This window comes from Myotis lucifugus, unplaced genomic scaffold (assembly GCF_000147115.1).
Source record: "Myotis lucifugus unplaced genomic scaffold, Myoluc2.0 scaffold_32, whole genome shotgun sequence".
NCBI lineage: Eukaryota > Metazoa > Chordata > Mammalia > Chiroptera > Vespertilionidae > Myotis > Myotis lucifugus.
Window position 1 is genome coordinate 5,729,899 of NW_005871080.1, and position 26,927 is coordinate 5,756,825.

Below are 26,927 nucleotides of genomic sequence, written 5' to 3' on the forward strand. Positions count from 1 at the left end.
TTTACCAATACAGCTCCTAGGACAATGGAACTAAGGAGAAAATAAACAAATGGGACTGCATCAAAATAAAAAGGTTCTACACAGCAAACGAAACCATCAACAAAACAACAAGAAAGCCCACTGCACGGGAGAACACATTTGCCAATGTTATCTCCGATAAGGGTTTAATCTCCAACGTTTACAGGGAACTCCTACAACTTAACAAAAGGAAGATAAACAATCCAATAAAAAAAATGGGCAAGGTACCTAAAAAGACACTTTTCGAAAGAAGTGCCTAGAGACATATTTAAGGATTTTAAATCCAAATTGTAACTGTTGAGTGTTGCTCCTCTCTGGTCTCTTTTTTTAAAGCAAACATATATTAAAATAACTTTTTTACAAAAGCATATATAAAATGACACAATTTCAAAATGGTAAACAATGTAAGTGTGATTTGGTAATACTTAAGAAAAAGTTCTTATTGTAGGTGTAATTTCTTAAGATTCTTAGGGATAAAAATGACTTCCTTAATGTGAACTGTGCAAAACTCAATCTTCTGATAAAATATTATTCTGCACCTGTCCTTTTCAGCTACCTAGGATTAAGCAAGACTGAAGTATATTTATAATGAGTTACAGTGTGACAAACGGCCTTAGCATGTAGCTACTCTCCTAAATATTCTGTCTGCTTCTTGTTGACTGAGCAGCTCAGTACAGGTGATATCACTGGCAGGAAGCTCACCTGTGCTGCTGCCTAGAGGTAAACATTGGGACAGTAGATGCTAGTAAGGAGGTGAGATCAAAGAAGTGATAAAAAGAGGTTTAAAGGGAGATGCCTAAAGCAAAAAGGATTATAAGTTTTTTTAAATGTAAAGCTTTCTCTTTTTTTTAAACTCTTTAAGTAATTTTACATAGACACAAAGATATTTCACTAGAAGTGCAGTCAGTAGGGTGATGTGTGGGGTGCTGTGAGAAGGAGCAAATGATGTGCATACCTTTGCTTGTCCGGCTTTTGTGATGGCGGGCATATTAAAGTGCTGTCCAGTATAATAATGCACCCCACTAAACAGGATCACTGCAATAGAGTCTCCTTCCTTCTCAATTACTTCAAGGATGTCTTCTGTTCTCAAGGTTTCTTCCCCCTAAAGGCACAATAATAAATTTCTCACTTCATAGTTCCAGATCTAAAATTCACCATGAGCACTTTCCCGCCATAAGTAAGTCAAAGGTATTTTTTCTTTTCAAATTAAAGATCTTCCAAAATTTGGCAAGAGAGAGGCATTTGAGCATGATTTTTATTATTATTAAATAATGATAACATAGTAAAAAAAAGTTTTATAAAGTATAATTTTTTTGCAGAATCCTACTTTATTTTCCAATTGATTGTTGCTATTTGCATACCTATAATTTGTTTCCTTCTTATCCCCAGCCAATAAAATACAGAAAGTACAAGTCCATGAAATATTACATAAGAAGAGAAATTTCTTAGAGATAAGTATTTCACTTAACAATCTAATATTGTGAATTTTTGATAGAATAAAAATACTTATGCATCTTTCATCTGGATATAACCTAACTGTTATCTTTTACTAACTTAAGTGTGAAATTTCCTCCACAGCAGTCTAAACATCAAGACCCAAACATGAAAAATATCAGTAAAACTCAATTATTAAGGTAATTTTCTGCACGTCTCCCCACATAAGACCAATGATTGGTTACTTAGTGAAAATTGTGCATGAATTTAGATTTGGTCTTGTAAACAACTCGAAAAAATAAAAAGAAATCTGCTAAATACAAAGTATCAAATTGTATCATAACTATTTTTATCTATTTATGAAATCTTCAGAAATATTCTCCAGTGCTATATCTCACATGATTTTGAGGTGAAAGCATCACTAATTATATTAATATTAGAAGGATTTCAGGGATTTTCATTATTCATAAGTTTTCCTTCAGTTATTTTTTAATAATTCTTGCTATTTGCTAATTACTGAATCCTGTGTTAGGCCAAAATACTAATATATATATATATATATATTACATACTCTAGTTTTTACTAGAAGCTTAGAATTTGTTTACAAAATGGAAATCTATAAAAATAGTATTGATATTGAAATCTCTGAGTTCTTTAGTGATGTGTACTTTATATATAAAAAGGGTTTCAGTAATTCTAAAACAATCTTCTAAGTAAAATGAATAATATAATAATCCAAATGTCTTTTTCTTAAAGGAATCTAATATGGTTTGTCCACCAGAATTTCAAAAAATAGTAAGAAAAGTACTCTATATACTAATACTTATTATTTCTTTTAAGAATCAATATTAAGCAAATAAATATATTTGTTAAAGATAGGATATGGCCTGGCTGATATGGCTCAGTGGTTGAGTGTCGACCTATGAACCAGGAGGTCAAGGTTCAATTCCTGGCCAGAGCACATGCCTGGGTTGTGTGCTAGGTCTGTGCAGAAGGCAACACATTGATGATTCTCTCTCATCATTGATGTTTCTATCACTCTCTCCCTTTCTGAAATATATATGTGTGTATGTGTGTGTATATATATATATCATTCATATATATATATGAATGATAGCTACGGCAATAATTTTTAATTGGTGTGCTGCAAGAATTTTTAGACATGCAACACTCAGCTATTTAGTCAGGGGCACTGACGTTGTGTCAAATTAAAAAAAGTCAACATCCAACACAACAATAGCCATCAGATGTGAATGAATCAAAATTATACCTATTTTTTTTGTCAGATCGGCAAAAAGTATATTTTTTGGTGTGCCACAGAATTTTAGTTCTAGTAACTAGTTTATGTGATCCATGAGGTGAAAAAGGTTGAAAATCTTTCATGTTGACTGCTCTAATCTAGTAATGCTAAAGAGTGCTCCAAGATTATGATTACCTCATGAGTCTTCATAACACTTGTCACTTTTAACATCAAGACTTGTGATATATTAGTGGCTATATTCCTTTTTGTTGGAAATTAGCTATTTATACATGACCTATGGGGAAAAAAATATCCTCGCACAGGTGTGGAAACTTCCATTTCCTTAATTTATTGCATGCTGGCAAATAGAAGTGAATGAAGTAGATTTTAATTCCTCAACGTATTCTCTGTCGAAAGAAATAATTGCTCAAACAGACTAGCAGCATCATTTGTGAACTTAACATTTATTCTATGTGGATATCGTGGTGTGAAATTTCATAAGCCGTAGGGTCTCTATGTCAAAGTTTCTACAACTTACTAGTAGCCTTATATCTCTATTAATGTAAAGTGTGCATTATTTCTGATCTTACACATATTGTCAAGTCTGATTAGGTGTTTCCTTTGTTACCTGCTTAAATATGAAGGGATCTCAGAGAGATAAAGTAACTTTCCCAAAGTCCCTTACCCAGTAAGTTGGTGGGTCTGGGATTGCTCAGGGGTATATCAGCCACTTATGAAGCACAAGCTTTTAATACTCTATCACATCCCTTTCTACACCATAGTCCAAGCTCAAACGAAAACATTTGATACTTAGAATAAGAAGAGACATAAAAGATGGCATCATTCAGTTCCAAAAAAATATTACTAGTTTTTAATATGATTTTAATGGCATCCACAGGCAATGGCATCTGAAATTGAAAATGATATATGCAATTTGCCATCTTCACCCTCCCACTGAAGAATATGGCAGACTCCAGTGTTATTAATAGTAAAAGACTTTGCTTGTAATATGACCAGCCCTTGGAAAATGAAAATAAGTATACTCTTGACTTAATCCCCCATTTTAAACAAAATGACCTGTTACTGAATTATAGGTTTTTTTAAACGTTCTTGAAAGTTCCATTAAGATAATGAAGATAGTAAACATCTAAATAAAACAAAGAAAAAATCAATACTAAATAGAAGTATGATGAATATGTATTTGTCTTTCTCATATACCTCTCTTGGCTTTACAATCCGCATACTTTTCTCAGTGTTGAGTCCATGAAGTTGAAGCTGTGATTCAATAGCATACTGAAAAATAAGGATAATTTATTAAATCACAGTGCACAGAAGTACTTGAAATAACTCTGAAAATAAATAATAAGCCCTGGCCAGTGTGGCTGTTTTTTGGGCATTTTCCCACACACTCAAAAGGTTGCCAGTAAGATTTCTTGTCCTGGCACATGCCTAGGTTGGGGCTCAATCCTCCACAGGAAGAATGCAAGAGGCAGCTGATCATTGGTTTGCTCTCACATCAATGTTTCACTCTCTCTTGCCCTCTCTCTTCCTCTCTCTCTCTCATTCTCTCTCTCTCTCTCTAAAAAAGAAAATAAATAAATAAATAAAAGCCATTAAAAAATCTAAAATAAATAAATAAATAGCAATAAACGTACATTATTATATCAAAGGTCAAGGTTAAAAGTGACTAAACACAATACATTAGAGAAGAACTGCTTAATATAATTTGTAGGCAGGAATCTGAACATTCTTTGAAACATAAATAATAGAGATAAATGGAAACATAGGAGTCAACTAGACTTCAGGGAGTTACAAGAGATTTTTAGAATAAGAAAGTAAATCACCAATGCAAGTCAAAATTCTAAAATATAATCAAAGCATAGTGTGGACTTGCTAGGCTTGAACAGAGACTATGCAAATGGCTCATCCTAGAGAAAGTAAACTAGTAAAAAAAAAATAATATATATATATATATATATATATATATAAAAGTTCCTTTCAGTGAGACTACTAGATCTTAATGGGTTGCAGTAATAGTGACCCCGAATTTTTTCAAGCTCTTAATTAAGGTTTTGATCCTTCTTAGTATGGTAATGCTATTAATGTGGACATAATTAAAGGATTTAAAGTTACAAGATGTGGACTAGAATAGTTAACAGTGATAATATAAGGACGAAACTTGAGTTTCTCTATGACTAAAACTGAAATGAGCAATATATTTTTATGTGTGTCTGTGTCTCTAACAATCTAACTTCTTATCAGCGGAATTGCTGATAAAGTAGCATGCCTTTTTTAGTGAATCACAGGAAATTTTTTAAAAATCTCTAATAAAAATTTTTTCAATACTTGCTAGCATGCTTTAAAAATGGACAAATAAAATTTTATGTTACTATTCTGTGTAGCCAAAGGATTAAGCACTAGGATATATATCAGTATAATTTTATAAAATAAAAGAGCAACAAGAATTAACAAAACATTTATAACGGCACTTGATTTAGACCAGCAGTTTGTTGAATGCTGTTTGAAAAGACTAATAAATCAATGTTCCTGTTCAATTCTTTCCTCCCCTAGCACATGTTTTACTTGAACAAAAGAAATAAAGCTACAATTTATTTTTTAAAATGCCTAAATCAAAAGCATTTGACAGATCTTTTTATTCTAAGTTTACTTAGAAAAAGACTAGGGAATAAACATTCAAGTCAGGCAAATGATATGCTTCTCTAGGAAGAATAGACAGAATATAAATATAATTTGAAGAATCTCACATGATCTGAAGGGAAGGCTTTGGCTTCAAGAAGAATTTTGTACCGTTTTGGTGTCGGCTTAAAAAACGATAACTGCAATGAAATGGATTTATTGAGAAAAGCATTAATGCACAATTACACATTTGGTTAGTTTATACTACACTTTCATTTTATAATCTCCAGCATTTAAAAGGCATTAATTAATTACACATGTAGGTGTCTGTCGAAGGTACCTTTCCAATTAGCCTCATTTCCAATGAATTATAAAGAGAAAGAAGAGACTGGCAAATTCAGGAGAAAATGTGAATCAGAAAGTATAAATCCTCAGACTTTATTTAAACTTTAATTGAAAAATTATCTTCCTAATGCATTTAATGGTAATTTCTCTATTGTGAGACTGAAATATCAGTCTTATTTATATTGGTTTATCTTCCTCTGGTGATTTGGTTTCTAGTACATAATATTTGCACTGCTTTACTATATTATGGGACTTTATTTTAGGTCCAATTCAAAAGTCCTTTAGCCCTGACGTGAAACATTTCGCATTCCCAGGGGCAGCAGGGAGAAGTGGCTCACTCATTCACTGGGGCCCTTTTTTTTGGTTGACCCATAGTTCATGGAGAATGAGGCTGACAATAATAGCAATGAAAATGATCACTACTGTTAATTACGTGTTGATCATTGGCATGGGTGCTAAAGCAATTTTCCATAGTATCACATTTCATACTCATGCATTCCTACAAGGTAACTATTATTATTCTCATTTTTGCAAAGGAGAAAATTAAGATTTAAACACCTCAAAAAACATCCAAATTCAAACAGGCATTAAGTATCTTAGCTGGAAGTCAACCCAGGGAGGTCTGAACTTAAAACTATGCTTTTTACTATGATACTTAGCATACTCCATAAGCATGTTCCTTCAGTCATATTTAATAATTATGTCTCCATTTTACTAAAATAAAATATTAATGACTTCACTGTGCATCTTAGTCATTTAGACATGATTACAAAAACTTACTTAAAAATGAAAAACATTTACAAAACATCAAGCAAGTACTATAGACATCATATTTCAAATCAAGAATGTATTTGACATTTATTAAATACTTCGGTTTGGCTCAATGTTTAGAGTACATAGAGTGTCTGCCCGTGGACTAAAGAGTCCTGGGTTCGATTCCAGTCAAAGACATGTACCTGGGTTGTAGGCTCGATTATAGGCTTGATTCCCAGCCCTGGTCGGGTGAGTGCAAGAGGCAACCAATCGATGTGTCTCTCTCACATCGATGTTTTCCTCTCTCTCTGTTTCTCCCTTCCTTTCCACTCTCTCTATAAAAGTCAATGGAAAAATATCCTTGGGTGAGGATTAACAAAAAAGAAGCACCTTAAACACAGTAACTCATTTCAGGTACTAGGTCCCTTTTCTCCAATTTAGTTTTATTTTCACATTCTTTTTTAACTTATTTCCAAAAATTAATCTACAAAACCATACTGATCCATAATCCCCCCTGCTGAAGTCCAGCATATTGAAAAACTGTCTTTCTATAAAGCTCAGTGTTTGCCCGCATTTGTATGTCATGGTTTTGTGTGCTTGCAAGCGGTTTTGCTTTTCACCCACTGTGACTCGTATTCCTTATTTTCTGAGAAAAGAGCTCTTTGCAAGAGTCAACTCTAAGTATGAAGAAGCTTACCAGGGTCCAGCATTTCCTGCTAAAAATGAAAATAGCCTCACGACTTATTTTTAAGTAACTAAATCACCAGATGCTCATGAATTAAAGATAGAAAAATGTCAGGTTCTGTAAATGAATGTTTACGAAACCTTGATGGGAGAAGAAACTTACCAGTAGAAGATGCAAATTAACAGTCAAAGTATTCATTAGGACTATTTCTTTCTCATTGGCTCCTGCAAAGTAAACGTCATAATTTAAATTTTTCTATTAGTGCTAAAGATATTTGGAAAAACACAGTTGGAAGGCTTTACTCCTTCATCTTTAATGTATTTAGAGATAAGGGCATATTTGATATGTCATCAGAAGGAAATGGAAGTTTTCCCACTTGGCTCATTTTATCAAACAATATCTGGACTTATATGCACATAGCTAACTAAAATTACAGTTTATTTTTGACATATTAAACAATAACAGCAAAGTAATGAAGCTTTTGTTTTGTTCTGTAAACTAAAAATGATTTATCCTATTATCAGCTAGTTTGTCAAATTCCCACAGAGCACATTTTTGTGGTAAGTGTATTTCCAAAAGAAATCTTCAAAGAAATAAAAGCCAATCACATTTTTTAAAGCTGGTTGTGTCTAATGTCAAATTAAAATGCACCTTCCCTAAAAGAAGGCTACTTTGTCGAACATAATTCACTGTTCTTCCAGTGAGATATGTGATAGACAAAAGAGCTAGAAAGTAAAATATAAGTGTGTAAATAGCTCTGGGGCTTATTCAAACACACTGATATCAGATAATCTATACTAATAAAAGGGTAATATGCTAATTAGACCAGACAGACCGGATGTCTTCCGGATGTCCTTCATGACAACACCAGGGCATGGCTGGCCTGCAAACTGCCCCTGACCCCTCGCCCAGGCTGGCCAGGCCCCAGTGGTGACCCCCCACCCCAACCCTGGGCCCCCTTCAGGGCAGGCCAGCTGGCCTCCACCCGTGTACCAGGCCTCTCTTCTATATAATAAAAGGGTAATATGCAAATTGACCCTAATGACAGAACGACTGCTGGACCAGTCACTATGAGGCTCACTGTCCACCTCTGGTCCCTTTCCCCAGCTGGCAGGCTCCGATTGCCTGATGGCCACCCACGGAAGGGGCAGGGCTGGTGAGCAGGCGGGAACAGCCTACCTCTTGGTCCCTTCCCCCAGCTGTGAGGCACCTATCACCCGATGGCGACTGGGGAACCAGGGGTGGGTGGAGGTAGGGGGTGAGGCCAGCTGCAGGAAGCTGGGGAAGATGGCCCTGATCACAGGCCAGGCCTAGGGACCTGTGAATTTTGTGCGCTGGGCCTCTAGTTAATATACAAATGCATGATCTGATGAAAAAAGCATGCAAAACTAAGATATCCACTGCACAATTATAATCCAATCTAATTGCTACTGTTGAGGGCTGTGGCACTAGAAACAGACCCACAGACAAAGCACACATTGGATACTTAACTCAGAGCACAATGACAATGATAATACTTTCCCAATTTTTAGTTCTTGGGATGTCTCTCAAAGGCAATTAGACCTGTGTAATAGGATAATGTCTCTTTACCATCACTGAGAAAATGGGCTATGAGCTTTAATGCTTGTAAGGCTGTAGTAAATATTAGAAAAAGAGTATAATACATGTCCTTCATTTTGTACCCAAAGAGATACTTCTGCTAAAGTTCCATTGTAATAGAATGGGCAGTAATTGGAATAATTACTCTAATTAATAGATAGATTCCAGGTTTAGTTTACTTGAGGGGAGGCCACTGGAAGTAATTGTACAATTTAGAATTCTAGATTTCAACATAGACATTAAAAAAAACACACCTTCCTGTTGCATTTGGCAGATAGATTTCCCCATTTGCTAAGCAAGGTTGCTAAACGAGTGGTGGGTATATGCCTGGTCATTGTAAGGTGTATAGTGTCTGAAGTCAAGTGGCACTAGAAACAATCTTATTCTACATTCCACACATTAATAAAATTTCTCTAAAACACACTATATAGATATGAATATGATATGCTTATGTTGTATACAGTGGCATATATCTTCAATCATATGAAAATATTTTTGCACTATGGCAAGATAAATGATACCAGCTTTATTAATTTGTTTATTTACATGATGGTATGAATTTTTTACTGTTATTTCTAAAATATTATCTAAGATACATAATCTGGTATTATCCTTAACTCCCTGTTAGCTATTTGCATGCATCTTTTCTGAAAACCATTTATTTCAGTAAAAAAATATGTTGGCAGGGAGAGTGGAAGGAGGAAAGGAAGGGATAGTAATATAAAGAGACAGCAGAATTAACCGAAAGGGATGTATTTGAAAGAATGCACTCTAATGAGAAGAAAGCACACAAAAAAGAAAACACAAAATGAAAAATAGAGATATAGAAGAGTCAGGATGGGGCAGGGGAGAATTTCTATAGACGCTCAGACATTCCATTTTTGCTTAATGATTACATTCTGATTAAAATGATTATAAATTCCTGGAAATTTTACTCCTCCAAACAAGGCAGTGGTCATTTGAGATCAGCTAAAATTTTTCTTGCCTGGGAATGTGATGAACCAGATATGCTGGGATGCATTCTAGACATACACTGCACATTGTGCTTCCTTCCCTCACATTCAATGACATGCTAACACTGAATCAATTCTTTGTAAAGAATCCCTCATGACACGAATACTTTGTGCACACATGGGAATTATTCTCCTTGGAACGTTTTAAATTCAAGTCAATCAAGTGTTTCACAAAATACTCTCCTCACCTGCTACTAAAGTTAATCAAGGACAGGGTTGGTCTAACACACATACATCTGTGCACATATATATCTGAAGGTGGTGTCAATATTAAAGTTTCTGAACACTAATAGAAATGTTTATTCCAAGAGTAACCTAAAGGCACTAAAGAATGCAGTGCTCTTAACATCAAAGGGCCAAAGATTTTTAGTGTATTTTAAAAAGAAAAGTTACCTAATGACATATCTTTTTTAGTTCAAATTGTATTTCTGAAACCACCTTTCTCCTAATATATTTAAATGTCATCAGCATCCTGTAAGAAAATAAACCTTTAAAAAAAGAAACTGAAATTTTTCCAAGTTGCTTTTCTTTGTTTCTCTTCTTTTTCCTGAGCTTTTTAAAAAATTAATGCTGCAATTTCAAGAACTACAAGTATTGAAGGAAAATCTTTTTAAAAGCTTCCCAAACGTTTATCAGTCTTCGAAAGATCCTTTACTTTGAAGATCATCTACAGCTCACTGCAGTAAATGTCAAGATGTGAATCACTTCACCTGAGATGGGTGTGAGCCAGGACTCTCATTTGAAAAGTGATTTCCTGCTTGTTTATTTATTGAACATAATTTTTTGCTTTACCAGGAAGTGAAACCTAGTTCAATGTAAGCTCTGCCTTCTTATTTCCATGCCTGGCAAGCAAAAGTTTATTGAGCCCTTACTATGTGCCAACACTTCTAAATATGTGACGTGTTATGCAAATCACTTATTCTTCACAGTTACCTGATAAGGTTATCTACTTTGAATTTCCATACCTTATCAATGAGGAAAGGAATGTCCAAAGAGATAAACTAACTTGCCTAAAGTCTCACAGATAGGAAATAGAAGACAAAAACTTTCTCTCCATACAAAAATAATTAAAATCTCTGTTCACGGTTACATTTTGAAGAGATTTCTACATTATTTAAACCCTGTAAGTGAACTAGAGGAAGCCCACATTCATCACAGACTTCCCTCTGCATCTTTCTAAGTGTAATTTAATTTCAATTAATTTGCAACATGAGGATGTCACGCCTCCCAGCTGCTTAATGTTTGATAACACGATTCAGGATGGGTTCTGCAACTGCCATATCCCTTTCTGTATATTTTATTAACTAGAAGCTAATATTATTGTGGATCTGGTTGCAAGATTTGTGCTTGGGAGAAGTTTGAGAACTTTCCAGTCTATTTTTCAAATAGCCAATTCCTTTGGCCTCTAGTGGTGGCTCGTGCATGGCTGAGCATTCCAACTCTGTAGAGGGCTTCCAGGGATTATTGCTTTTCTGAGGGTCAACCGCAGAGTTCATAAAGCAAATTGACGTTCACATTACAACAGCTTTATAAGCTGAAATGCTTGTAGCTAACCCTTTGTGGTTTTTATGTACCCAGGGAGAAATAGGCTTAATAATAATACTAATAATATTCTTCAGCAATGCTATCTCTAGCATCTTGGTAACATGATATTAATTACAAGAGAAAGTTATCCCATATTTTGCAGAGTTGTAGGCTCTCTATAAAGTGTTTTAGTAATAGTTTTTCTTCTCATCTGAAATTGATATTCTTTTCTATGTCTATGAATAAATATCATTACTCATTGTCTCTTCCTCCTCTCTATCCACTCTATCAAATTGTACAACATAATAATTTTATTATCCTCCTGTTACTTCTTTTTGAGATATTTTATGATGAAATTAAAGGTTTTAAGAACCATGAAGAGTCAATCATAAGCCAAAATATACAACTTGCCTGTTTGCTCAGACATACTAAATAGCCTAGCAAGTAGCAAAAGTAAATTTGACTTCTGCTACTCTTTACTGTAGTTACCACACTGTTGTTTTAAATATTTTGTTATTTAACCACCTCTGCTTCCAAAGAGGATTCCAGGTTTCTAGTATTACAATGTGAGGAAAATTGATAAAAAGTAGATATAGAATAAAATATATGAAGATAAAAAACAAATTAGAAGCCATTAAATATTTTTGTTACGTCAAACTTTACCAAATATTCTCAGAACTTTCTAGTAACCGAGAAAGGAACTTTCTAGTTCCTAAAAAAGGAACCTGCATGGGACTTGCAACAAGATAAACACACAGCAAATAAGATAAACACACATAAATACCTTCCAAAGAATGTGTTTCTACTAAAGCAAGCATGTCAAACTCAAAGACTAACACGGGCCAGATAAACAAGTTTTTAAAGTTTATGTGGGCTGCAAAAAAACAAAAGCTTCAATTTTCATAGAAACATGGGTTTGGTTTATTTCAATAGAGACATGCTGAATACAAAGGGCTCAAATAAATGAGTAATCATTAACATAAAATAATAGAACATTTTAATAAAAATTAATATTTTTCTGGAACACTAACTTACCAGACACTGAATAACTGCACAAATTAATAAGTATAATGCAAATAAACCTAATTTTCTTGTTCTCCAAAAGTGAAATATTTCCTGTTGCACACACCAAACAAATCAGTCCAAGACTAATGACGTGACAATCGGCTGCTAAAATATTCACTGCTAGTGTTAGTGGAGAGAAATGGTGTGCCTGTGAGTAAGGTGCTAAGGGAAATGAATGCATCACGATTATAGTACTCAGTCATTAGCGAATGTTGTAATTTGTTATTAATAACTAGAGACCGGGTGCATGAAATTCTTGCATGGGTAGGGTCCCTAAGCCTGGCCCTGTGGGGCGACCAGTGGGGCAACTGGGGGACCCCCAATGACACCCGCCTTGGCCAGCCTGGTGCTGCCCATTCCTCAGGTTAGAGTTAATAAATATTTTTTAAAAGATTAAATAAATTCAGTCTTTTAACCCTTCTAAACAATTTTTTTTTCATTTTCCTTAAAAATGATAATGAGATGTGGCTGTTTAGAAATTTCAGGGATTATTGTGAGGTATGTTTATTTACTGGTCAACAACAACAACATGGGCATTTAATAAGTAGCAACAGAGCTATAGACTTTTAAGTGCTCAAAGGACATCTTTTTGCAAGGCTTATTGGCTTTATAAATAAATCTAAATAATATCACCTTACCACTTTCCTGGACTAGATATAAACATCCTAACTCCTCTTTAGAGAATGATAAATATTGAGCACAAAAATAATAGGATTAGAATGAAATTTATATTCTGAAAGCAAACCTAGGAAAGAAAATAAAAAAATAAAAATATCCACACCTAAGGAAAACATATATTCTCAGGTCAAATTAATCCAGAGGCTATTTTCGTTTTTTTATTTGCATGTTAGGCATTTTTCTGAATATACTAGTAAGTGGCTTCTAAAAAAATGAACAAAAATGAAAGTATCATTGAACAACTACTTAACAAATCTTTAAACACAATACAGGATTGTGTTTGGGAGGTAATTTCCTACATTAGAATACACAATCCTCTAAATCAGTGGTTCTCAACCTGTGGGTTGCAACCCCTTTGGGGATTGAATGACCCTTTCACAGGCGTCCCTTAAGACCATCGGAAAACACATATATAATTACATATTGTTTTTGTGATTAATTACTATGCTTTAATTATGTTCAATTTGTAACAATGAAATTGGGGGTCACCACAACATGAGGAACTGTATTAAAGGGTCGCGGCATTAGGAAGGTTGAGAACCACTGCCTAAATAATGCTGACAGCTGATCAAGTGCTGTGTTCCCAAGAATTCAACTGACCATCTACCTGGCTGATAAAAATCCTGGCTTCAGTCCCAGCCCCAGGCATCCAAGGCTGTGAAGATTCACCTGGGGCTTCCTGCAATAGTCCTGGCTTCACACCCTGCATGTCTTCCTGACTCCATGGCTGCTGCCAAAAATACTGCCCTTCTAGAAGGCTTTCTTTCGACTTGCTCCTTTTTCAGCAATGGCTATATTTCTGGTTTGTACTTATTTCAATTTTATTTTTTAACGTTACCGTGGTAGGCTGATGGGCCAGGTACAGAAAGAAGGTCACCAGGGTGGAAAGTCCAGGTGCCCAATAAGGAGCAATCAGTTGTAGGGGGGACCTTGCCCCCAGGGTGACTTTCCCTCCCCTAGCCTATGGCTGCTTAAGAGGTTTGGACCCCCTGACATTTCCTCCCTAGAGATAACATCTAGGCCTCAGTTGTATTTCAGCTCCAGGCCAAAGAAAGCAGCAAAACCAGGCAGGAGACCCCAGGGCTGACCTCAGAACCAGCTGCATTGAATAATGACTCCCTGCCCTGGTGCTGACCAATCAATCAGTAGAGTCCTAGCCCAGTGATGGCGAACCTATGACACGCCTGTCAGAGGTGACACGCGAACTCATTGTTTTGGTTGATTTTTCTTTGTTAAATGGCATTTAAATATATAAAATAAATATCAAAAATATAAGTCTTTGTTTTACTATGGTTGCAAATATCAAAAAATTTCTATATGTGACACGGCACCAGAGTTAAGGTAGGGTTTTTCAAAATGCTGACACGCCGAGCTCAAAAGGTTCGCCATCACTGTGACCTAGACCCTGAAAAGACACACCTGGAAAGGTGCTGTATATTCTATTGAGATCATCCATCCCCTGAAACTCCTCTAAAATCTCCACCCTTAAAACCCTACAGTGGTTCTCAACCTTCTGGCCCTTTAAATACAGTTCCTCATGTTGTGACCCAACCATAAAATTATTTTGTTGCTACTTCATAACTATAATGTTGCTACTGTTATGAATCGTCATGTAAGTATCTGATATGCAGGATGGTCTTAGGCGACCCCTGTGAAAGGGTCGTTCGACTGCCAAAGGGGTCGTGACCCACAGGTTGAGAACCGCTGCCTTAGGAGGAAGGACTAGAGAGCTCTCCCTCCTGGGAGCACCCCAGTGTCTTTCCCCTCTCTCTTCATCACTTTCAAGCTCCAAGAGCCCTTCCTTTGCCTCTATAGCTTATTTTCTAAGGCCATTTTTTCTATGAATTACTTCTTCTACCTCTGTGATTTTCCAAATAAATGTTCTTGGCTCTGAATTCTTTCCTAGCCAGAACCCAGGTACTGAGGCTGGAACCCAAGTCCAATCGGATCCTTCCAGGCCAACACCTGGTGCCATCTCACTTCGGGCAACAAAACCAGAGCCGGACTTGGTTCTCGCACTGTGAGAAAATACATTTTCTTATTTTGCTTTTTCCACCCAGCTTTCCCCACTCTAATTCCATTTTTGCCCCACCTCAAGTTGATTTTATCTTCTAATTATTGGCCAAGATACAACTGGAGTGAAACACAGATATTTGTATACTTGCCTATAAGAGAGCGTAGGTTTAAAAAAACCTTTTGAAAGTTGAGGTTTTCCTAAATTCTCCATATATTTCCAAATAACACCATTCAAATTGCTTACATTTTATTTTTTGTTTAATGCACTAAATTTCATATAAAATCTCAGGCAATACTGAATATTGAACCCAGTTAAATAACTATTTTTCAAATATATTTACCATTTAAAACTATCTTGAATACCACTAACACTGCACATAACTCACTTTAGGAAACACATTATAGACCCCCAAAATAGCATAAACCATATTATTTTCAACAATACTCAGTCTAATGTTAAACAAATCACCATTGATTAAATTAAAATGAGCCCAAAACTGATTGGTGTTTTAGGCCTCTAGCATATAAAGGTTAGTGTTTATTTTACCATATAATGAAATCTTAGAGATTTCATTTAAGTTGATCTTTATAAAATTTGTTTAATTATAAATTAATGCAGTGCATGTGTTTCTCACTGGGGAGTAAATATTAGTTTTAATATATACAAGAAAAAATAATAACTTTTTATTTCTGTACCAAATAACCTAGTTATATTCTCTATAGCAATCAATTCTCAATTAAATTATGCTTGCTCTTTACCGTTATGAATTAAAATGGAAAATCAGGATGTTCTTTAATAAGATGTTGTCTTTATAATCTGTTTATAATTAAATAATAAGGTCTTTATAAATCTTTTGGAAAACAATTATTTTGTACTTACCAACAATGTCAGTCATAAGACCTGCAATAGTCTCATCTCCTGTGATCCAAGGTCGTTTCCCTATGTCATGACCATAGGCTCCCCTGAAATTAAAAAGGGACATAAACATTCTTAGCTTGTGTGTGTGTGTGTGTGTGTGTGTGTGATTTTTCAAACATCAACATTAGCAACGGAACAAGTCTAAATGAGTTTTGTAATATTCTAATAATTATATGAAGTCATGCTTTCTAAAACCAAAGTAATACTTGAGAAATGTTTTTTAACTTACTTAAAAATTTCTTTGATTTACTTTTTCTTGGGGGTGGGGGTAGAAGAAATTGCCCATAGACTATTTCATTACTTTTTTTTTTTAAATCTAAGATACTTTTTTTTGAGAATTTTAGCACTACTCTACTTGTATACCTATAGCATATGCAGTATCTATATTAAAACCTACCTACTTTTTGAAGCTAAAGACTAAAATTATTATAAAAGCCAACTATAAAATGTAGCTATAATCTATAAATTAAATGGAAGTGTATAAAGTATAACTATACTCAAGTTTCAAGAATGAAACTTGGCAATAATCAAAGCCAATATTACATCTTGACCTATTTCTAGAAATGTATTCTATCATATTTCAACTTAATTTCATCATTCCAGTAAGTCTCTCTGTAGGTATAATGCACAAACAAAAACATACAAAAGAGAACTTCAGCTCTCAAAAAGTTTTCATCAAATGAGGAAGGCAAAAAATACACGTGAAAAAATATAGAAAAAATTAAAACAAAGGGTCAAGGTTGGGAAGGGGAGTGGAGGAGGGGTGGGAGTGGTGTTCCAAACTTGTATTTCCTAATTCAACTGCTCTTAATTTTTATAAATTCACAAACTATGTAAACTTGGGAAAAAGAATAACCATGTGGTTTTTTTGTATAGTGTAGACTATGAATGAAATTCCGTAAGCTGGCAGTGGTCATTGGGTAAACCTGTTCTCAGAAGTGAAGGGTAGTAGAATATGCTTCCCCCAAATATCTCTGTGGTATATTATCTTGAGTTGTAGGCACCAGAAAAACATCAATTTCAGGGAGACGCTGTCTCTAAACTTTCCTATCTGCCTAAAGATAAGTCCTCCAAAAGAAGGAGGATTTACATTAGAAAAGAAGACTTAGAAAAGTCTTCTTCCATAAATTTCCATAAATTCTCTCTTTATGAATTTCATCAACCAGGGAAGACTGACTCTTGTCACAGAAGAGATTAGAAGTCAAAACCACACCCAGACAAACTGTCGCAAACTTCATACCTCCCATCTATTATTCACAGACCCATTCATCTTTCCTAAAAATCATTTACTCTCCCCCTCCCCTTTCCATATTAAGATGGGATTTAAGCCTGAATTCTAAGTCACCTTGGGGAGTTACTCACTTTTCCCTGGGTACCTCAGATTCTCATGAGAAATACATGTAAAAAATTTGTTTGTTTTTATTTTGTTAATCTGTCTTCCCTCAAGAACAGTGGACAAACTGAAGAAGAGGAATCCTGTTTTTTAACTTTTTCGAATTTTCGTGGTGTGAATACCCCCAGTGTACTAGTAGCTGACTTCAGGGTATCAACAAAAATCCTGAAAATTTAACAATGGGTTTTTATCACCTGGTCTGAGCCAGTTCTAGGTCACTGCTAGTTAAGAGACTATATTTTTAGAAGCTTATGGGGCTTAATTTCCCATCTTTGTAAAAGTAGATGGATGATAATATATATCTTAAAGGATTGCCATGAAAAATAAATAAAAATAACAAGCAAAAAAGACTGGTACACAGTAGCCCTTTTCTAAGTCTTCTTTTCTAATGTAAATCTAATGCTAAAACTCCTTTCACAGGGCATGTGGTGTACAACACAATTTTAAAACTAATATTTCAATTACCATATTAACTGAGATGAAGGAAGAGGACTTCCTTTGGAAATAAACATAAACTATAAGATCTAAGGAGGAAGAGAAGGGCAATTGTTAGTTATTATTATTCATATTATTATTAGATAGCCTGCAGCTTGGCTCTACCGACTCCCAATATAAATGCTAAAGACAAAAATCATTATCATTAAATGGTAGTTAAAGGCAGATACTTGGATCCTTTTTTATTTTAATCACACAGAGCTCCATGGCCTTCACTGATAGCACAATGCATCTTATTACATTTAGGTAGTAAAATTCTATGTTCTGCCTCAGAGAATTTATAACTCAGAATATTATGCCACCTACTTCTCACTCCGGTAGACACTGTGGTAGGGGTAATAATCTTTAAGGATATGTTTCTCCCTGAAATGCTTTTGGCATCTCCGTCCCTTTAAAATATCATACACAGAGTCTACTTCTTCATTTTGTCAGGCCACTAGCCTGGGGTAGTAAAAATGTACTTAGAAAGTGTTACCCAAATAAACTCAAAGCAAAGTGGTCTGTCATTAGGAAGAATTGATGTAGATTACAGTGCAGTTATAAACATTCTATTAAAGTTAAGAAAAATATTATATTGCTCTCATTCAAAACTGTTTAAAATAGTTGCAGCATAGTTGCAATCTTCATTTACAAATGCTGGAAAGGAAGAGAGAATGCCAGTGTAGGAGGCAGTTAGACAGGCATGAGCAGATTAGGAACAATGGGCCAGGTACTGAAGTCACCTGTTGGAAAGACCTGTTGGAAAGACCTGGGTAGCTAGCAAGGGGCAAAGGCCCTAGGGTGACCTTTCTTCCCTAAGCATAGCATATTGCTGGTCCTGCAGTGTAGACCCCCTGTAACAGGGTAGTAAGAAGCTAGGAACGCTCCTAACCAAGAGGAATAGGGACACTGACACAAGAAAATGAAACAAGGCCAAACAGTTTGGGCAGCTTGCAGCCAGTTTGCAGCAAAACCTTATCTTGACAACAAATGGCTAATACCTCTCCTCACTAACCAAAGATTGAAGGAAAAGAGGGGGAGTTTTAACGCCTCCTATCCCTAACCAGAGAATACATAGCATAAATCACCCTGGAACTGCCAAGGCAGGAGGGGGGTGGGGGGGAAGGCGAGAAGGGAGAGTTTATCTCACCCACTAAACAAAGAAGTCAGCCATTTGGGGACGTTTAAACAGAGAAGCCAGCAGTCTCAGAGCTTGTCAAGATCAATTCACCAAACACTTCTCATAAATTCTGAGAAGCCATAAACAAAGTAAAAGGGAGACTTTGAGATCTAGTCTGTACCAAGATATCCGGCAGAGGAATTTAAAAACCTATAGACAGAAAAATATAAAAAGCCAAACCTCTACCAGGCAGCGCTTCTCAAACTAGTTGGGAAGTCTGTCTGTGCTTCATAAACCAGACGTATTTTGATAGATTTTCTTGCTTTTCTTCTTTAATAAATTTACTTGCTTTATTTCTGTAATAAATTTGCTTTACTACAATGCCACCCTCAGGGGGTCACTCGTTTTGAATTCTTTCTCATCAGCATGACAAGAACAGGGTACAGCCCTTTCCCTTCCCTTCGCCTCCAGGGGCTGTCCAAACACCTTTTTCTGGTGTTTCAAGTGTCTACAGCACCCTGACCTTTCATATTGCTGGTCATTCGGTTTGGACCCTCCCCTGACATTTCCTCCGCTGGCATGAACGGGGTATTCTGTGAGATGTACATGAAGCAATATTTGCTCATGAAATTAGATCTCAGGATATAAAATATAATTAGGATCTTAATAGATATGTAGACCCTCTTTGAAATAGGACTATGCTTTAATTATCCTGCAAAATGAAAAATGGCCCTGCTTTGAAAAGCTCTCCCCTCAATAAATATGAATTTGCAGTCTTCATGATATCACAAATCTTTGTTCCCCTGTGACCCAATTGCTGATCACTAACACTGAAATCAGGAAATCTTTGTAACATGTTGCACTATGTACTCTCTTATTCATCCTGAAGGCTGGCAGATTACACCACACTAAAATTTTCCTCTTTGGCATGCGATTCCTTTGAGCTGAAGGCACTTGAAAAACAGCAAGTGCATGGAGAGGCTGTCTCTGAACTCCCCTTAACCTGCCTGAAAACAGATCTTCCAAAAGAAACTCAACTGCCATAAATCCCCTCCCAGGAGTTTTTGTCACAGGACAGAGAGTAGAAGTCAACACCACACCTAGAAAAACGGTCACAAACTATCACACCTCCCATCTATTCTTCCAAGGGCTCATTTGTCTTTTCTAAAAATTATTTACTCTCCCCAATGTGGCCTATATCTCCCCACTTTCCCCCTCTTAAGATAATATATAAGTTCTCTAATTGCATCGCTTTTTTATTTTTTTTATTGATTTTTAAAAAAAATAGAGTGAGCGAGAGAGGTGGTTTTGTTGTCCCACTTACTTATGCATTCATTGGTTGATTCTTTTTTTATATATATATATTTTATTTATTTTTTACAGAGAGGAAGGGAGAGGGATAGAGAGTTAGAAACATCAATGAGAGAGAAACATCGATCCACTGCCTCCTGCACACCCCCCACTGGGGATGTGCCCGCAACCAAGGTACATGCCCTTGACCGGAATCGAACCTGGGACCTTTCAGTCCACAGGCCGACGCTCTATCCACTGAGCCAAACCGGTTTTGGCACATTGGTTGATTCTTACATGTGCTCTGACTGGGGATCAAACCCACACCTTGGTATATTGGGACAATGCTCTAACCAACTCTGGCCAGGGCTGCATCGCTTTTTGGGGTTGTGCATGAAAAAACCTGACAAGCTCAGGGGAGGCCTGCATGGTGGTCTTACAAAGGCCCAAAGTGATTATATCAGCATGTCTGAAGTTAAAATTTCTGAACTAAAAGCTAGTCACAGCAGTTAGTCATGTCCTAAGCCGGTATCTTTCTGGACAAAGGCCCATCTTTAATGAAGCCTGTCTATTGTCTTTTTGCATCTATGATAGCATACCGTTAGAATGTCAGAGTAACCCCCAGTTTTCTTCAGACCCCTCAGGACACAATCTCCCACCAGGGTACAAGACCAAGAAACCCCTCATTATTATCTTGTTCTCCATATACCATCTCAGGGTTAACTATCCTATACCTGCAAATATAAAAGGAAAAGATGTCTATCCATTTTACTTTTTATCTAGTCTAAGAGATTTCCCCACTTTGCTTTCTCCTGCCTCCCTAGTCTACCACCAATAAATTTCATGTAACCCCCTTACACATCCTCCTTTAATTTTAATGCATAAATGAAGGTGCAAAACTGCCATTCCCTAGACCATTTTCTCAATCCTTTGAGATTTTGCTTCCCAGCAACTGTTGCCAATTTGGCTCATAAAAATTCTCTACAGGTTTGATCCTGGCTGGGTGGCTCAGATGGTTGGAGCCTTGTCCCATACACCCAAAGTTTGTGGGTTCAATTCATACAGAAAGCAACCGATTGTTGGTTCCCTTCTAGCTGAACTTTACCACTATGATTATTATCCCCTACTATTCTCCTTTAAATAATCTAGGCCATTAGTAAATATTTAATATAAAATGTTCTAAAAATTCTTTAAGCTTATTGACTATCCATTTTAGCAGACCAACAGGGTCCAAACATATTGATCTTATTGGTTCTTACTGTTATAAGTCCATTTTGCTGATAATAATTATATATCAAATGGGTCAAATCACCCTAAATGTTTTCTATTTTGGAATCCTATATAATAAAAGGCTAATATGCAAATTGACCGAACAGCAGGACAACGGGTCGCTATGATGTGCACTGACCACCAGGGGGCAGATGCTCAATGTAGGAGCTGCCCCCTGGTGGTCAGTGTGCTCCTACAGAGGGGGTGCTGCTCAGCCAGAAGCCAAGGCTCACGGCTGGCATGGCAGCACTAAGGATGTCTGACTGATGGCTCCTGAACTGAGAGAGGGCACTCCCCCCCCAGGTTGAGGGACTCCCTCCCCTCCGTGCACAAATTTTGTGCAGAGGCCCAGTGCACGAAATTCATGCACTGCAGGGGCGTGGGGAGGTGTCCCTCAGCCTGGCCTGCACCCTCTCCAATCTGGGACCCCTCGGGGGATGTTCGACTGCTAAACCGGCAGTCGGACATCCTTCTCACAATCTGGGACTGCTGGCTCCTAACCGCTCACCTGCCTGCCTGCCTGCCTGATCACCTCTAACTGCATTCCCTTGCTGGCCTGATCACCCCCTAACTGCTTTCCCCTGCTGGCCTGATTCCCCCCTAACTGCTTGCTCCCCTGTGTCGGCCTGATCACCCCTAACTGCCTCTGCCTCAGCCCCTGCCACTGTGGCTTTGTCTGGAAGGAAGTCAGATGTTCAGAAGATGTTAGGTCATCTGGTCTAATTAGCATATTACCCTTTTATTAGTATAGATTGTCACTTCACAAAACAAATGCATTCTCCAAAGTAAATGTTATTATTCTAATTTAGAAATTGCAAAGTTGAAAATGATATTGGGAAATAACAATAATAAGAATTAAAAAAAACAAAAGGTAAGTAGTTTATTTTCAGTTTTGTCTTGAATATCTGGAAGTTTTAGAAGAAATCAGCTGGATCCTGAAATATTTCAAGGATGCTTCTATTCTTGACCTTTCCTTAGCATAAGAATCAAAGACAATACCATATAAATTATAAGATCAGGCTACATTATGACCAGTGATGGTTTATTTTGTAGCTAGGTAGGTAGTATGTCTGTAATAGGCCATAAAAGATGAAGTCATGGAAAATGACGACCATGAGCCAAATGGCATTTCCTACCTTACAGGTCATGGATGGCCAGTCAAAGACTTGATCTCATTATCCCAGAGCAATATTTCAGTGAAAGCACTCTCATTTTTATGTTACCATTAAGATTATAAATTGTTAATATTATTTTTTCCTGTTAAGCAACTTCAATGTACAACAACCCACTGGAGTGGCATGGAGATTACTTTAAACCGAAGCATGTGAACAAATAATAGTCAAGTAAAGAAACAGTATCTAGACTTAAGCAGAGCCTCCCCAAAATACAGCTGCCATTGAACCCCTCATAGAGAGGGTGGCACTGCCCAGGGCGGGGGTGCAAATTCAGTTCCCATCAATCTCCCTCTTGAGGAGCTCCTAGCTAGGAAGGGCACTGCACATTATCATCAGGAGGAAAAAGGCCTGCGGAGCCTTCCCTGCTTTCCCACGAAGCCCCAAAACTATGTCCTTTTGCTCATCTGGTGTATAAGCTGTACTCCTGGCTGCTCAGGGAATCACTCCTCGGACAGTGCTTCTGTGAGCATGTGAGATACACTTTTCTCCAGTTAATCTGGAGGCTGTTCACTAATCAAGAGGCCCCCAATGAAAAGCTTTGCTCCCAACAGGACCTCAGCATGGGATTTTAAACTAAATATTTAGGAGCAAAGAAATAACGAACCCTTTTGAAATTGAAGTTGGGGAGTGGGGTAGGAGGACACAGGAGTGCAATCCTGCACCTCAAACACTACCCAACCAACATCCGTGGGCAGGCAGAACCATGGTGTTCACGTGGCCACCTCCACTTAAAGCAAAAATACCTAAATAAAGCAAAGACAAAACAAACTAGCTATCTAATCTTTTGCTCAGAAGAAATATTTTTTTTATTTAGTTTGAATTGCTTGAAGCATTAAAATGTACCTCCTTTCTGAATCATCTAATGAAAATTAGATAAGAGGTTTTAAGGTTATGTAATATTCTATTGTCATGGGGTAAAATGTAAAGTTAAAAGGTAACAATAGAAGGGTAAGTATTATGCAGAGACACTTTCCTGAAATATAACTTCAAAGTCTTGAAAATAACCAACCAGTCCCTTAATGAAGTATGATAATCATGAGGATATGAATAGGATAGCAAGACAGCATTTTTTAAAATGCCTTGAGGATAAAAATGCACAGCCTAGCTGATTGACTATCCAAGAGGCAAGGACATCCTCTGAAGTTCAAATTCATTCAATTTAATTCTCTGCTCTCTTTTACATTAAAGCCAAAAATGAATATTAATCATTTTTATTAACTCTGACCCTCATTTTTAAAATACTAAAACCTGCTAATGCAAAATGCTTCTAAATGTAGTGATATGTATTTTCCAATGTGTACATAAAGATTATGCAGATAAAGTTATAACATGCTTAATAAATTATATAAACCTTGTAATTTTTTGCAATAAGTTGTGAATTTATATTTCTAACCACTAAAATTAAGAACTTTGCAGTGTTCTCCAATAGTTGTGGAAGTGATCATTTGCACTCAGTGTAAACTAACTTTACAGGACAGATACTATTCCCAATGTGAAAGACCAAAGACATAGAAAATAAAGGAAGATGGAGCAGACACTGAGTTTCTATAAGAGCCAAATGTCTTGCCTTTCGAGTTCTTACATGGCTTGGTTTCATCCTCCTGAATTGTTTGTTTCTAACCTTCAAGCTTGGCTCCCTCTTCATAACTACTTTATTAGATTCTAAGAATCAGAAAATGTTTTAAAAATATTTCTAGTAATTTTTAATATTTTAAATATGTAAATAACTTTAAATAATATAACATTTTTAAATAGTTAAAAACATTTTGAAGACATTTCTAGTTTCAGCTTTATCAGTAGTTACCGGGTGTTAGGATCACCGGAGGAGGAATGCACAAGGCCGAAAGGGGTAAAGAAATGAATGTATTAGGTCATCCGGGAAACCAGATGGGATGAGCCCCCAAATGGCACCAGCACCTAGGTACAGGGAGTCAGAGATTTTAAAGATTCTAGGCGGGCTTTTTCTGGGCAGAGAATTCTCTGGGTGGGTCTGGAGGAGAAAAATAATGGTCTTAGCAAGTGGAATGTGGTCTAAGTGAAAGGGAATGTCAGTTGTGAAGTAGTCTAAAGGCAGTTCCCGGAGGGGGAGGGGTATCAATTCAATTATTTGGATTCAGTTGTTCGATCAGACCTAACACGGGGGACCTATAAGAAGTGGATAAGGTTAGGGATTTATAATATCGCTGAGCATATGAAACTGATGAAAATAGATATCCTTAAACTGCCTATTAATGCAATGGATTTTCAGGAGGGAAAATCAGTATGTTTGAGAAGGTTGGGATTAAAGAGGATAAGCATTCAGGTAAACAGAATGTGTGAAAAGTTTCATAGGCAGAAAAGTAAAAGTAGAACAGAGCAATGGAGGGAAGAGATCCTGATTTAAGACCCCTGCATGGTAGCAGGGAAGCTGCTGAGCTCAGCCCAAGAGGAGCATCTTCTTAATAATCGTGTTCAGTTTGGGGAGGAAAGTGCCTTCTGCTCTACTTAACCTAATCTTCCCAACAATTTTTATTTCCTTATTTATAAAAATTACTGTGATAGAGGTTAGCCAAGAACTAATCATAAAATTACTAAATTAAATCCCAAATGTTAACTCCCTTGTTAGTCATCCTATATAATTAAAGGGTAATATGCAAATTGACTGAACGGTGGAACAGAATGCTCATGGCCCCTCACCCCGGCCGGCCCTGCCTCCGAGTGGGCACCCCCATCCCTGATTGGAGCTGGCCAGCAAACCACCCGCGGCCCTTCACCTCAGCCGGCCTGCCCCCGATGGTCCCTATGAGGTGGGCCGGCTGGACCCCACCAGTACACGAATTCGTGCACCAGGCCTCTAGTTAAGAAAAAAAAAAATTACATATGTTTTAAATGTGACAACTCAGGAAAGGGATTTAAATTTTTTAATATTTTTAAAATTTCACTCTTGAGTCTGCCAGTAACTTGCCCTGCGACCTTATTTGCTGATCCTCAGTTATTTCATCAATAAAATGACAGTATCAAATGACATGATCACTAAGCTTCCTTTCTACGCTAAAATGCTATTAAACACCTTTCCAAACATTAAACAATCTAGTGTGATTTTTTAAATTCTTCTGTGAGATACTGAATGACAACTTTTGAAAAAAAATACTTACATTTTGGCCCACTTATCTAGTTCTTCTTCCAGATATGTTTTAACCATTTTTGGTTGAAGGCCAAGAGAATTTCCCAAAAAATAGATGGCGTTTTCATCCTTATTCACTAATGATAAGTCAACTGGAACAGAAGAAAATGTATAAAATGCTTATTCAATTAATTCATATTCTTCCATTTGGCATTGCTAATCCAGTGCAAACAATAAATAAGATTAACTTCAAGAAGGATAATAAATAATACCCAGTTTGGTTCAGTGCATAGAATATCCCTGAAGTATCAGGGGTTCGATTCTGGTCAAGGGCACGTACCCAGGTAGCAGGCTCAATACCCAGCCCTGGTTGGGGCTTATGCAGGACAACCAATTAATGTGTCTCTCTCACATCAACGTTTCTCTCTGTCTCTCTCCCTCCTCTCCACTCTAAAAATCAATGGAAAAATATCCTTGGGTGAGGATTAACAAAAATAAACAAACACACAAATAAATAACTTCAATTCCTCCCAAGGATTACATCAGATTCTGTAAAAAATAATCTTTTCCATCTATATTTTAAAATAATTACACCTATAGAATCATTTCTTGAGGTCTTTCATATATATTTTGCTCCATGAGAAAATCTAAATTATCAATTACTTCCAATCATAAATACCAAGAGAAATTAAAAAAGATTTAAAAACAATATTTTTAGAGGAATTATATGAGCCTATCCAGTCAGAGTGAAAAGTTAACAGAATTCAGGCAAGTACTAACCCTCTGAATTAATTGATGTTGTAGATATTCCAAATTAAAAAAAAGTCTAAATGATTATATATAAAATAGATATATTGTTACATTTTTTTTTCATTCTCTGTATCTATACACATATATTAGTACATATATAGGCAAAGATTGTTCTCTATATCTACTTCTTATTCAAATAAATCGGAACTTTAGTGATTTGTCTGTATTATAAGTTTCCCTTGACTGCAACAAATGCAGTTTCACAAGCAAACTAATCCATGTGCTTAAAGCAGTGGTCGGCAAACTCATTAGTCAACAGAGCCAAATATCAACAGTACAACGATTGAAATTTCTTTTGAGAGCCAAATTTTTTAAACTTAAACTATATAGGTAGGTACATTGTTATTAACTTACTTAGGGTACTCTT

General features: G+C 36.4%; 1 protein-coding gene across 1 annotated transcript in view; it reads right to left on the bottom strand.

Annotated features, from left to right (window-relative positions):
• KYNU (kynureninase) overlaps nucleotides 1–26,927 on the bottom strand; it is a 94,440-nt gene that overhangs the window by 48,877 nt on the left and 18,636 nt on the right. Inside the window, exons 3-8 of the mRNA XM_006086876.3 lie at nucleotides 25,782–25,902; nucleotides 15,888–15,970; nucleotides 7,275–7,336; nucleotides 5,458–5,529; nucleotides 3,911–3,985; nucleotides 974–1,120 (exon numbers count right to left, since the gene is read on the bottom strand). Coding sequence (XP_006086938.1) covers nucleotides 974–1,120; nucleotides 3,911–3,985; nucleotides 5,458–5,529; nucleotides 7,275–7,336; nucleotides 15,888–15,970; nucleotides 25,782–25,902 — 560 coding nt within the window. The remainder of the gene's footprint in view (nucleotides 1–973; nucleotides 1,121–3,910; nucleotides 3,986–5,457; nucleotides 5,530–7,274; nucleotides 7,337–15,887; nucleotides 15,971–25,781; nucleotides 25,903–26,927) is intronic.